At 48.1% G+C, this 12,937-nt stretch overlaps 6 protein-coding genes across 6 annotated transcripts; 3 read left to right on the top strand and 3 right to left on the bottom strand.

Moving 5' to 3' along the window:
- Positions 1–358: 358 nt before the first annotated feature.
- DEU56DRAFT_837658 (uncharacterized protein) lies at positions 359–1,001 on the top strand. Its single transcript, XM_041354847.1, has one exon. The coding sequence runs from the start codon at positions 540–542 to the stop codon at positions 822–824; it is 285 nt and encodes a 94-aa protein (XP_041202228.1). The 5' UTR covers positions 359–539; the 3' UTR covers positions 825–1,001.
- Positions 1,002–1,092: 91 nt separating this feature from the next.
- Positions 1,093–6,824, top strand: DEU56DRAFT_138951 (uncharacterized protein). The gene is made up of 16 exons (XM_041344736.1): positions 1,093–1,301; positions 1,359–1,456; positions 1,505–1,647; positions 1,694–1,913; positions 1,963–2,168; positions 2,215–2,419; positions 2,466–2,531; positions 2,583–3,227; positions 3,277–3,463; positions 3,511–3,646; positions 3,695–3,788; positions 3,840–5,001; positions 5,055–5,311; positions 5,361–5,750; positions 5,802–5,877; positions 5,933–6,824. The coding sequence occupies exons 1-16, from the start codon at positions 1,205–1,207 to the stop codon at positions 6,739–6,741; spliced, it is 4,791 nt and encodes a 1,596-aa protein (XP_041202227.1). The 5' UTR covers positions 1,093–1,204; the 3' UTR covers positions 6,742–6,824.
- Positions 6,825–6,901: 77 nt separating this feature from the next.
- Positions 6,902–8,031, bottom strand: DEU56DRAFT_918780 (uncharacterized protein; the record flags this gene model as incomplete). Its single annotated transcript, XM_041358171.1, has 4 exons — positions 6,902–7,298; positions 7,349–7,416; positions 7,467–7,637; positions 7,693–8,031. 4 exons carry the CDS (start codon positions 8,029–8,031, stop codon positions 6,902–6,904), a joined length of 975 nt encoding a protein of 324 aa, XP_041202226.1.
- Positions 8,032–9,250: 1,219 nt separating this feature from the next.
- DEU56DRAFT_837646 (uncharacterized protein) lies at positions 9,251–9,755 on the bottom strand. The gene has a single exon (XM_041354846.1). The coding sequence runs from the start codon at positions 9,715–9,717 to the stop codon at positions 9,268–9,270; it is 450 nt and encodes a 149-aa protein (XP_041202225.1). The 5' UTR covers positions 9,718–9,755; the 3' UTR covers positions 9,251–9,267.
- Positions 9,756–10,098: 343 nt separating this feature from the next.
- On the top strand, positions 10,099–11,681 carry DEU56DRAFT_918778 (uncharacterized protein; the record flags this gene model as incomplete). The annotated part of the gene is made up of 6 exons (XM_041358170.1): positions 10,099–10,170; positions 10,234–10,837; positions 10,897–11,007; positions 11,066–11,311; positions 11,362–11,498; positions 11,574–11,681. 6 exons carry the CDS (start codon positions 10,099–10,101, stop codon positions 11,679–11,681), a joined length of 1,278 nt encoding a protein of 425 aa, XP_041202224.1.
- Positions 11,682–12,353: 672 nt separating this feature from the next.
- Positions 12,354–12,873, bottom strand: DEU56DRAFT_761159 (uncharacterized protein; the record flags this gene model as incomplete). Its single annotated transcript, XM_041350509.1, has 2 exons — positions 12,354–12,740; positions 12,802–12,873. Coding segments are annotated over 2 exons (459 nt in total), but the record flags the coding sequence as incomplete, so codon positions are not given.
- Between the last annotated feature and the right edge of the window lie 64 nt (positions 12,874–12,937).

The raw sequence follows: 12,937 nt of genomic DNA, 5'->3' as shown, positions 1-12,937 counted from the left end.
TAAGCAGGTATGTCAGTATGTCAGGAAATAAAGAATATTTACCAACGTACATGCGGGCGTTCCTAGAACGATGGTTTTATGGGTGCTTAGCCAAGAGACTTGCGCAGCAAGTTATACAAAAACGTGAGCCAAGAACGATCAGACCCAATTAACTTACTATATGCTCTCAGAGACGATGTATCCGACCATCAAGATGGTCGGTCCGAAGTAAGCTTTCAAAATACGAGCTGAGACAAGGCGACACCAATTTTCAGCTTAATTAGAAATATATGCTTCCATATTCAATGTCTTAGTGCTCCATTGACCGATATCGTTTAAGACTAGAGAAAAATTCCACATCTCGCTGAAATTCTGGTGAGTTGGAGAGAGCAAAAGAGTGACAGACGTAGCGTTAATGACTGGAAACACAGTTACTATCAACGTGACAACTATCATCAGCTCCCAAGGATAACGTCTAAATAAGCTGCCAACTTCATTGAGTGGAGGCTCTGAGGTATTCAAAGTAGAGAACTGCGCCAATAAACACACAACAAAATAACATGACAATGACCCGACAGGAAATGATAGCTGTGAGGCGCAGAAAAATCGGCGGGTACACAACAGGGGTGGGTGCAAAATCAATACTGGCAGTCGGGTGGAAATATAATCATTTTGACGGTGCTCGAACCTTGCTGCTCGATACAACCTGGACTTTGTGGGGATATAGAAGCATTGGAGCGGATCACATAGCGATTGTTCTCGGTGCGGGATGGACGGAATGGATACTTCAAGTCGTTCTCTATTGCCTATCCATCATTGGCGAGTCGACACATCGTATCATTTGAATTGTTAGGTTTCCTGGTCCTCGAGAACTTGAAAGTGAAGACGAAAGAATAAGCTGAAAAAGATTTTAGTATACGTCCGTGCTTCAACGTAATGACGCCAAACGTCCGCGAATATGAGGTCGGACCTTGCAGACTCTGGCTAACAAGGTTCCTCGATGTGATGGTAGCGAAACAAAGGGACTCGGGTAATTAAGAAAAATTGTCAACGTGTTGTGATCACGTGTCGCCAACATGGAAGCGCTGGAGTGGCAGTCCTAATGCCGCACCGAGCTCATCAATATTTGCAGCCGTGCACGGTGACCTGCAACCTTTCACTCGTCCAGCATGTCCATACATTGTCAATAATTTTACCTTCTACCAATCGCTGAGATACCCTGGATATGAAGCAGGACAAACTCGGACAAGAACCACCATCACCCATATACGAGTCTCAACCTCCGCCCTGGCTACCCAAGTCTCACAGGACTGCTGATGTCGGTGAGTACCTTCACCCTATGTAAGGCATCCTACTGAATCATTCTAATTAATCTCTAGGATACCCTGGTTTCCATCCGCCCCGCCCGGGACAGGATGAGGATGTCTTGTCCGACAAACATATAAAGGAGGGCTTCATGTTACCACTTCCTGTGCCTGTAAGTCTGAGGTTCATTGAGTCGAGTTTAACGGCTGACGATGATCAGGATGAGCATCAAAGCGCTGCAGTTACATTCCTACAGCAGGACGAGAGGGGAGGTCGCATGTTCGACCAGAGCGTGCTCACAGACCTCGAGCACCTCATGAATGATATCTTTACTCGAAAGGCTGACAGTGCGGTACCTATACAGTAAGCTGACTATCTTGGTGCTGTACTTTATCCAACGTTTTCGTAGGTCATCAGCATTCAAGATTCCTTCTCGAGTTACCATGAGTGATACCAAACGACAGACCTGGTTCGCCGAACTCGCAAATCCCGATGTCCCCTTGAGTAAACTCGGGAAAAGCGTTCCACATGGCGCCAAAGGTCACGATTTACTTGACCTTCTTCATACCAACAACGTTGCCATACCTCGTGCGGTCTGGTTTCTTCGAGTATTCGGCGCCAACGAGACTGTAAGTGCTGATGTGGAATATCTCAACTGCATGATTTATATGATAAAAGGCTGGCCTGAGAAACAAACCGTCATACAATCCCACCCAGTACAGCGTAGATTGGGCGATAGTAGTAACAAGCTATATCAAGAAACAGCTTGCCGACATTGCTCTACCGAGTGCACCTAGACCCGGAATGAATATCAAACAGACATTCAAAGGCGTCCTTTCTGACGCAGAAAGTCGCGACCGATGGGTTTCCCGTTTCACATACTGGTACAGTGTTTGATCATACTATTCGAATGTTCTCTAACAAAATCAGTCTGAAACTATTGCGACCGTTCTATGACGAAGGTCTCGTAGATCATCGCACTTTCCTTACATGGCTCGTCCATCAGATGGCGGCCTGCAACCTTGCTCAATCAGGATTTGTAGCGCATTTGGCTGATGAGTATCTGGATGGAGTTCTTGAAAAGCGCCCACTCGCGAAGCTCCTTCTAGACGCGTGTATCGCGAAATTAAACGAAGTAAGTTTTATGGCCGTATTTATCTGTCTATCACTAACTATTCTAGGTCAAGACGACTTCCGCTCAGGGTCACCTGAACAAGCTCGAAGAGATTTTGAAATCTCTGATTCAGGTATCCGTTAACCTCTGCCACACTATCACGTAATTGAACATCCAACATCAGCGCACTTGTGTAGCCCTTCCAGACACATTCGTTTCTCCCAGCACATGGCTAGCGCATTCATCGCTCTTGTGTTCTGTACTTGCGGGCCCCGCTGATAGCGGTCCTAGTGACTGTCGACGACGCGATTTTCAGCAGTTGATTTCGGATAATCTGATGGATATCCAGCGTCGCAACGACGCTATGCTATTTCGCAATCTCCCACCACGAAAACTCGAACGTCTTGGGTCCTTGGTGGTTGATATTCAAATTCTAAATTCGATCTGCAGTAGCACGGACATGTCCAGTATATTGTTTTTCTCTTCTCAAATTCCTGATTGCACATCAAGTTCAAGTTTTGTCGACAAACTCGACACTTTGTTAACTTGGGCTGTGACGCCACTGCAGTATGGCTCACATCGACCGTACGCAGCTGTGACCTTACTCCAAGCACATCACGAACGCAACGCACGCCGCGAACTATCTTCAGCCACCCTTCACGACCATCTCTTCGATTGGCTGGACTCCAAACATGTTGTCCGGGAGGCTGGCAATCTCAGGGCAGTAGCGGGTCTGTTCGGGAAATTGATCAAGGGTGGGCTCTTTGATTACGCAGCTTATGTGCAAAGACTCGTCGCGAGAGGCGAGAGGGGACTCTCGATGAGCGAGGTTTGGGTGCCATATCAACGTTTGTTCTCTGACTCACGTTATTCTTCAGCCTGACGAAACGGCTTCCTTTCATCGCAAGATCCTTCGCTGGATACCGTTACACAACCCGACATCATCTCTTTTAAACCAGCGCAAAGTTATTGTATACGGGACGCGTGCACGACAGACCCCTGAAGATGTCTGTGAACGTGAGATGCGAAGGGAAATTCGTGCAATTTTGCCACTTGTGTTTGGTGGTAGGGCCAACAATTTCATGTGGTTTCGTATTACTAATGAGTCATAGGCAACGCCCTTCCGCTTTCGGTTTCCATGTCATCTCTCCGAACTAGTTGTCCTACTGTGCTCGACGCACCATGTTTTGAGCAAGTACGAACCTTCAAACAGTGGTTGCTTCCGAATTTCCTTAAATTTGCCTCAAGGTGCGCAAATTCAACCCCTTGAATCGACTGCATTGACGGAGCGCACAGATCGGGATCACTAGACGAGATCAGCGCTCTGAAGACATATAGTACAGCAGTCGAACTCCTCAAGTACACTCATAACTACGGCTCCTTGCTGGAGGTGTGTATTCTGCTCCCTTCAACGTTTGGATTGTTGACGGCTCTTATGCAGCTGAGTCTCTCGGTCTTGTCCCAGACATCCCACGCAGAATTACTGACCGCCGTCGGGGAAGTTTTCCACCGCTTCGCAACTACATGGACGGCAATGAACGCCACTGGCATGATCACTTCCGCACTTTATTCTACTCATTTGCTTTTGCGAACGCAAGGGGGGAAAACCAGATCCCTCCTGACCTTGCTTATTGAAATGGATGATGGGCGACAGCTAGATGCGACGGCCAGAACTCAGGTGGAAAATGACATTGCGTCGTTCACACAAGCACTGGCTCCCAAGACAGACCACCCAGAGGTCGTACCGGCCGTCATGCCCGAAATTTTACTTCTAGCTGAAGATTCCAAGCCGGACGCTCCCACGATTCTCGCAAATAGCCTCTGGTACAGGTATCGTACGTCCGGAGACTGGGCATGGAAAGTCTGGGACAATATTGTCGCTTCGTTACGCCAAGTCCCCGTCATGAGCGAGGACCAACAGCGACGTCACACGTACGCACTTCGCTATGGTCAATTTCTACTCAACGTCGACCACCACCTTCCTGGTGGTATCGATAATGACGTGCTCCAATGGTTCCTTGGTACTGGCAAAAGTGAAGTGTTAGGATTGACGCTCGAAACCTGGGATGTACTTAGAGTCGTCCTTCTATTCCTATGCGTTCACGGAGCGCTATCTACAACTACGCTGCTTCAAGGACTAGTTTACCCCGCATGGCAACTGGGAGCCGATGCAGGTCCGCTCTACCAGCCACAGAATATGGAGACTTTTATTCAGGCAGCCAGTGAGCTTTTTGACGCGCTCGTGCTCCAGGAGGAGTGTTTTATCAGTCCGATTGTCCCACAAGAGCTCCTTGATGCGCAACGGATCCACACTTGGAGACAGGACGCCTTCCGGGAACCTCATTTCACTCTTCTGGCCTGTAATATACCAAATTTAGTGCTCCTGGAACACAATAATGTCGTTTCAGATGGACTTCGCGGAATTGCGCGAGACCTTCGCCTGCGGACATGCGAGAGTCGCGACATCAGGCAATCATGCTACCGCAATCTTGACGCTGTCCGCAGGGGTTTTGAGCATCCGATTCAGTCGGGAATGGTTGCAGAAACGCTCTGCGAACCGCTTGTCAACGCACTCAAAATGATTTTAAGTGAACCAAACGAAGGTGCGTGGAAGACACAGTATAAAATGCGCCCCGAGATTCACGTTTAACCGTAGATACAGATGTTAACTCGTTCTTAAGCACTAAGATATCATCCGTTCTGAGTCCATGCAGGCTCGCGGCAACTGCAGTTCAGCTGCAGTTTGGGCTGAGGCAACTCGGAAGGGCGCTTGCTTGTGAGTCGACGAAACAGGGTGCAAGTGCATCGCTCGACAAAATGACGTCTTTGATCTTCCACCACTCGATGGCCTCGGAAGAAGCATACTTCATCGCAGAAATGGCGAGGGGCGTTGATGGACCAGTGGCGATTAAAGTGAGTGATTCTACGCTCGGATCTGACACACACTGAAAGCGACGAGTAGTTTATAAATAACGGTTTCAAGAGTATCGTTGATATTCTTAATCAAGCCCCTGCCCCTACGACTCCCGAATCATTACTGGCGCGGGTTGGTCGTGCAAGTGAGGTGCTTCGCGTACTATCACATGTCTCAGAGCCCTTGCGAGAGGAAGGGACTGGATTGGATCTTGACGTCTCAACACAGGAGCGGCTTGCGAAAACAATTCTGGAGTCGTTTCAATTCGCAAACTCGTCATTCTCCAAAGCACCGGATCATTCCCTGCACGTCCTCACCGAAGCTGTTATCTTTCTAGCTCGGCTCCTTCAATTTGATCTCGGTTTCCCGGGGATATGGACGACACAGTTTCGAGCAACATGTGAGAAGATGGCGCCAGTTCTCTTTGACCTTGTCGTGGTGTGTATATAACACATTCAGTATGCGAGCTCTGAGATGACACGATCCCAGATTCATGCATGCGGTCCTGCACACGACGCCGTTGCGTTTGCGCTTCTTCTTGATACTTTGTACTTTCTCATCGACGGTATGCTGACCTCCAATCGCAGTGTTTCTACCTCGTTAAAATCCAGTTCTCATAGATCTTTCCTTGTACTCCAAAACGTCATCGCCAGACCCATTCAAGTATCATCCCACAAAACTTCAGTCACCCCATCTTCATTCCCTCCCTAGTTCACATCGCGAGCGACTCCTGAGTCTCTTCCCGCATATCCGGCCGAATGCAGTTGTTCAAGACCTCGCTCTCGCTCATCGAGACAGCACAGGCCACCTCGTCTATGGCGCACCCATTCAGAACCGACCATGGGAATGGATCGAGAACCTCGACAAAGATGATGGCACGATACGAAACACTGCCTCACTGTCGCTCGAACTATTCGGGACAAAGGCCACAGGCGACCGTTTGATCGGCTATGTACATGATGAAGAGCGTTGCATACCATCGAGACTGGAAAGTGTCTTCGAGGACAAACTAACGGCCGAGAGCATCTTCCGTCGAGATTGGCGTGAAACACGTCTTCCAGCGCACTCCGACGTCCGTGCTGGGGAGCGTGGGGTAGGAGAGGGAGTTGATGAACTGGGCAGCCTGCCTACTTTCGGATTGCAGAAGCCTGGGTCGAGAAGGGTGTCGCCTACCTCATCCGTGCGTTCTCGCGGATCAGGCAGCTCAGTACGTCGTAGTCCCGGGTCACACTCGGGCAATCGGTCAGCTGTTTCTACAAGGGAAGGCACTGGGGATAGTGGTATTGGTTCTGGTCCCGCAGCAGGGCGCAAACGAAAGGCTTCGGCTTCGGCTTCTGTGGGTGATGACGATGAGGTCGAAATAGTTGAGGGGCCCGTGCCAGCAAATCCGAAGAAACCCAAAGTAAAGCAAAAACCAAAGAAAAAGTAGCTGCGTTTGTTACTGACTCGTCGTGGTTGTCTTGTTACATTGTGGTATAATGGTGCTCTACAGTGCAGGTACTGTACCCTAGTTTAGCCTGTGTATCATATATCATGTCTCATAGAATAAGCAAATAACGTAGAATGCTGGAGTATGCGTGTCAATTACACTAATTATGAGGGAAAAATCCGTCAAAGGGACCCGTCCGCTGGCCACGACCAATATTCTCCCGGCGAGTGTCGGGTTGCCCAAGAACGTTTCCGACGTTGGAAACCATGTCCTTGACTACATAGTTGATGACTGGTTTTCCGGTGACCTCCTTCCGACATCCCGGACAAGTATACACCGGCTGCTGTTGTCGAGAAGTATTATACATGGCTTGAAGTTGCGTCTGAATTGGACGCGAGACGTATGGACCAAGGGTCTGAAGAAGTTGGGGGAAATTTCGAGGCATGGGTTCGCGGTCCATATTGTATGCGGGATGTTCGCGGATATGTTTGGTGAGCGTTTCGTCGAACCAGCCCTTGAGGCATCCCTCGCAATAACAATGACCGCAGTCAAGAAGTCTAGGCCAAATGGTGAGGTGGACAGAAAGCAACAGAAGATGAGAACTTACATGTACGGAGAATACATCAAATGTGCGCATATGTCACAAGACAGCAACTCCTCCAACTTGGTAGCCTCCTATATAAACGACTGAGAGAACGTAAGGAAAGATGGACATGAATACGTACTTTTGCTTGCAAAGCATCAAGCTTCTCCTGCTGCAATTCGATCTCCTTGCGTCCAGCATTGATCTCTTGTAATCGCGCGGCAAGTTCTTCACTTTGCTCCTTGAGACGCTTCCTTGAAGCGTCAAGTTGTGTGCGCTGGTCGGCGAGTTGCTGCTCTAGTTTCTCGTTTGTCTAACCCATCCCTGTCAGTGGCGAAATTGGAATTATGATAATCGTAGAGACGTACATGTTTCAATTTCGAATTCTCCCGCTGCCAAGACGAGCTTTCGGATCCATTTCCCGGAGCTTTGGAAAGTATTGGTCCTTCATCCGACGAAGACGATATCTCCAAGACCTCACCCGTCGAAAACGGCTTCTTTGAAAGCTTCCTTTTAGATCTTGATGATGAGCCAATTATGGTCGGTCGGTCATCATCATCATCCGAAGACAGAACGATGACTTCAGGTATAGTAGCCACACTTGACTTTGGCTTCGATCGGCTGGGTAGGGCTCGTGAAGCTGACGCGTATGGTTCATTTTCGCGAGGACGAGTGCGTTGTTGACTGGACGAGCGTGTAGCAGGCATCTTGACGCGACTATTAAAATGGAGGATTTGTAGGACTTGTTGCTAGTTAAGGAGCAAAGTGGACTCGGCCCAAATTGGTCTGACTTTAAGTGCCACGTGACTTGTGGTCCTCGGTGGAGAAGAAAATATGGTCATACGAAGGGGTCCAGCACGCCGCAGGCGGCGGGAAATTTGCGAAGGGGTCGTTCTGTCGGAACTCGGAGATGTCGCGAAGGGCTCATTCGAGAGCACAATCAGTATCGCGTTTGTACCAGGTCTGTACCTGCTGTCCTATTGACTCATCAACTCAGATCCACTTATGAAAGCCGCACCCTAGATCCAGGAGTGATCAAACTCAAATCAAACCAGTGAGTTGCCACGATCTGGCTTGTTGCTAACCAAATCTCCGAATCTGCCAGTGGTCCATCAGTATACCAGCGCCTTACCAGCGCTGTCTATCGTGCGATAAGATGTTCCACATTGCTGGTGCCTTCTATGTGAGTCCTGTCGTCGTCTCTCTGTCGTCTCTTGAAGAACTGACTGATATTTAAATTAAATGACTCACTCTCGTGTCTCAAGCGAACAGAGAATTGCAAGCGTTCATTTTTCTGGTGCCTTCTTATGTGAGTCCTGTCGTCTCTCGAAGTGACTGATATTCAAATTAAATGACTCAACTCTCGTATCAAGCGAACAGAGAATTGCAAGCGTTCATTTTGCTGGTGCCTTCTATGTGAGTCCTGTCTCGTCGTCTCTTTGTCGTTTCTCGAAGTGACTGATATGTAAATTAAATGACCAACTCTCGTGTCACAAGCGACAAGAGAATTGCAAGCGTTCATTGATGGGCCGGCGCTGCATCATAAATCAATGAACGCTTGCAATTCTCTGGAACATGTCAATGAACGCTTGCAACTCTCTGGAACATGTCAAGCGACCAGAGAATTGCAAGCGTTCATTGATTCATGATGCGGCGCCAGCATTTATATTGACCGCTGAATTTTTTTAGTAGACTCTGTGGTAAGACACCGTGATCACAGTTTCGTCATTACGCGATTATCCTCTCCACCGTGTGTCTCCAAATTTCGGATATGAATCAAGTACGTGTTTTGCTGTTTCTCGCTTGAGAAGATAATTTGCTTTGGCGTGGCCTTGCTGTGAGTCCTGTTCGGCCGTCCCTTGAAGTTATTTGATATCTCGAGTCTTACCACATAATTACATAGCTCGCTCTCATGTCCCGTTCCTCCAGCGAATTGCAAGCGTTCATTGATTCAAGGTGTAGTCATCACAGATACAATTTGATACGTGTACGTGTTTACTTCTGATCTCTGACTCCGTCATCCTCAGACTCATTGCCACTGACATAAAGGTCCTCCGCCTCTTGCTCTTCGATATCTGTTTTGGCCCGTTCGAAGGCAGCGGTGCGCATGACTCGCATGGTTCTCTTTGTCCGTTTGAAGGTGGTGACACGTCCATACACTTCATAGACAACCGCTGCCTAAAAACCCGACTGAATTGCGAGTTGCTTGACTTGTTCATCAAATCCAAACTGCACGAACTGTGCAACATCCTCGAGGTGAATCTGCGAATCCACGTTGATTCTGACAGAGCTGACATCTGTGCCGCTGCTGCCACTGAATACCTGGATAGCTTGCTCTGTGTTTTCGTTCTTGATAGCCTTTTTCCCTCCCGCAGACTTCGATGAAGAGACATGATGGATGTGTGGAGCCATGGTTGAGATTGAGTAGTAGACTGTAGCGCTAGGTTAGTTTTGAACTAGAAGATTTTAATTCAATTTGTTCCATCCCCACCAATCAGAGAAGCGAGAACGAAATTCTTTTGACGGCGACTTGGCACAGCAGTCTCACAGTATCTGAATGAATAAGTAGTCGAGTAGTATAAATTGCTAGACACGTAGTGTGGTGAGAGTCGTTAAGGTCAAAGAGTCTCCACCCCTAATTGCCACAAAAGCCTCGGGTCCTTGCCTGCCCTGTACACACTTGCTACACAGCATCAGTGCGTTCCTCCCTGCCACCTTCTTCTACAGTTCTACCTTTACTTTGCGCAAGAATGTCCGTGTATGAACCAGACGTGATGCGCAAGCTACTGTCAGCTCTCGAGCCGAAAGACTCGCAAAATAAGTTCGAATCAAACTGGAAAAACGCAGTAAGCAGGTGCAGGCATCTATTAAGACGAGGACTGACCTTGCAATGATCAACTTCGACGCAGGTCAAAAAACGTGTTGAGTCATGGACTGGCCATGACGAGCGCATGAAAAATTCACGGCCAAAGCGTCAATATGAGTGGGAGGCCGAAATTGTCGAGTATATCAACTACATTTCAGACAAGACTCGAATACGGTCTGCAAAGGCACTTACACGACCGTGCCTCAATCTCAAGACTCCCATTCTTGGCCCACATTTTGTGCCACCATTGTACCTGCACGCCCTTCGACGAAATCAGTCCGAGCCCGCGGTCAATCCAGAGACCTTGTACCTGAAGCCACTTCGGGTGATTCACCCATTCTACCATCCTGAACTCGCACGATGTCCACGATGCGACTGTACGGACAGTGTCCAGTGGGATGGGTGGACCGGCACAGGTCCACGAGATGTCCATGGCCTGTTTGTTGACGAAGGAGCAATTGGCACCCAAATCCGCTGTGAGAATTGCAAGAAGGACCCGACAAGCAAGAAAGGACAGCAGCAGAGTGACTGTGGTGACTCAGAGCAACAGGAGCAAGGGCACGATTCTAGGACTCAGCTCAAGGGTCACTGCTTCGCCACGACGAATCCGGAGTTCTGGCACACCTGGCCACATTGGTCCATTCCAGGTGAGAGCACCATTGCAGGCCTTCGTCAAGCAAATTGATTATTAATTTATACTATGAAGCGGGCATACCTGTATTTTTTCGGAGATGCGCTGTGACACGTGAGCTCTTCGACTTGTTGATTGAGCTGCGGCTGTCATCGACCGCAGGTGGTCTCGCGGAGAACATCAGACGTGAGCAGCATCAGTTCTAAATTTAGACCAGCCACCTGATTGTAGTTTAACCATACAGAGCTTCACTTACTTGAATACAACCGACGTAAACTAGCTTACCTGCAAGCTTTTAGGTCCCGCTGCATTGCACGACACGGCATGGACTACTTTAGCCCCAACCCCCTGCAGGCATTCTCCGATCCTCACGACAAGAAAAACTACAATGATAAGCCAATATCGAACGATGTCATTACCGAGGTCTTCCAGGAATTTGTCTCGGGGACACGGGAGAGGGAATCAGAGGATTATCTACGGACATTATCAGGTGAGCCTCGCTCACACAAAAGTTCAACTGTGAACTCACTAGCAGATCAGGTATCAGTGTTTCCTTCGACAATACTTTCCGTGCGGCTGGCAAAGCTTCAGTGACTAATCGAGACAAGCAGAAGGTAAAGGTCTTGAAGGGCGGGATCATCAGCCTTATGAACGAGAATGGCGAGATCATTGGCTGGGTGAGTCTGGGTCTTGTCATAGATTATTGACATATATATCTGACAGACGAGGATCAGCGTTTTTGTCACGGTCAGTCCAATGCTGAGATCACCGAACTTCTCGATGGTCTCAAGACTCGGTGCAACAAGCTTGATGTCCCTCCACCTGAGATCTTCCATCAGGAAAAAGGGAATTTTTCTTAACAACACTTATGGTGACTTGAAGGTGATTCTAAGTAAGATTCAGTAGAATTCTGCTAAGTACGTCATTGCTTAAAACAAGTAGGGTCTTCCGATGAATATGACTTATTGTTACACTTATCAGCGCTTGACATAAGTACACAGTTAAGCAATGACATTAAGTGTGACTCATCATGTCAGATTCTCTCAAAGACACATTGTAAGCTAAATCAAAATAAGCAGACCAGAAGTAGAGGGATTCAGCTCTAAGCAGCCACATAGGTCCAAGTATATATTTATATTTTGTCTTTAAGGCTCCCAAGGTTACAAAATCAACGGTAAGTGTAGAATTCAGACAATAAAGCGGTGAGAATCATGTGTATTCATACCATGCAAAAAACATCCAAGCATATCTTTCAAGTTAAGACTCCCAAGTTCTACACAGTTGATAGGTAAGTGAACAATTCAAGCACTCACAAAACTGTTCAAGTCGGATGTATACCATTAAGATCGTGATCAAGACAAAGCGGTCAGGAAAAGCATCAATTCAAGTGGTGACTAAGACAAAATGCGAATGAAGACGGCCAAGCGAAGGAAATAAGCGTGATCATAAGAACTGCCAGAGTTGAATCAGGTCAGTAAGTGAATACAGCGCTGGCAAGCAAACCACCGGCAGAATGACAAGAACAAATGTTACTACTCCACGTCAGAGCCATCCGAGTCTTCGGACCCAGACTCGGACTCCGAGATGTCCACGAGCTGGGCGCGTTCGTCGAAGTCTTCATCATCCACAGCGTCATCGACGGCTCTATCGTTGCCAGAACGATGGCTCTTCTTGGAAAATTCCTTCGCAGAAGTGATGATGGCTTGGAACTTCTCCTCTCGGAGGCTTTTCACGATCGACTTCACATATGAGCGCGTGGAAGAACCCCAGGTGACGTCATTGAAGCCCGTTTGGCGATTGGAGACTTTGCCGGTTGAGTGATTGAGCGTCTTCGGCAAGGGTATAGATTTGCCCTTGGCAGCGAGAACCATTTCGATGGTTATGGTACGAGTAGCGATAAGCGTCAATGCTCGTTCAACCTAGTAGTAGCAATGAGTGATCAGCGAGGTGTGATTAGAAAATAAAATAAAAATATATTACCGCAGCACATGACAGTGCTAGACCCCCAGCAGGATTCAAGTCTTCTTCCGGCTTGTCTAGTAGTCCATGTATCTTGCGAGCGCCGTTGATAGCAGTGAAGTGGGCGCCAAATGTTTGCACCACGAAGGCACCTTGA

This window comes from Suillus clintonianus, assembly GCF_016758775.1.
Source record: "Suillus clintonianus strain FC179 chromosome Unknown DEU56scaffold_144, whole genome shotgun sequence".
In the NCBI taxonomy this organism is placed as follows: domain Eukaryota; kingdom Fungi; phylum Basidiomycota; class Agaricomycetes; order Boletales; family Suillaceae; genus Suillus; species Suillus clintonianus.
Note: the sequence above shows the minus strand (reverse complement) of the source record. Positions and strands in the feature narration are given on the sequence as shown.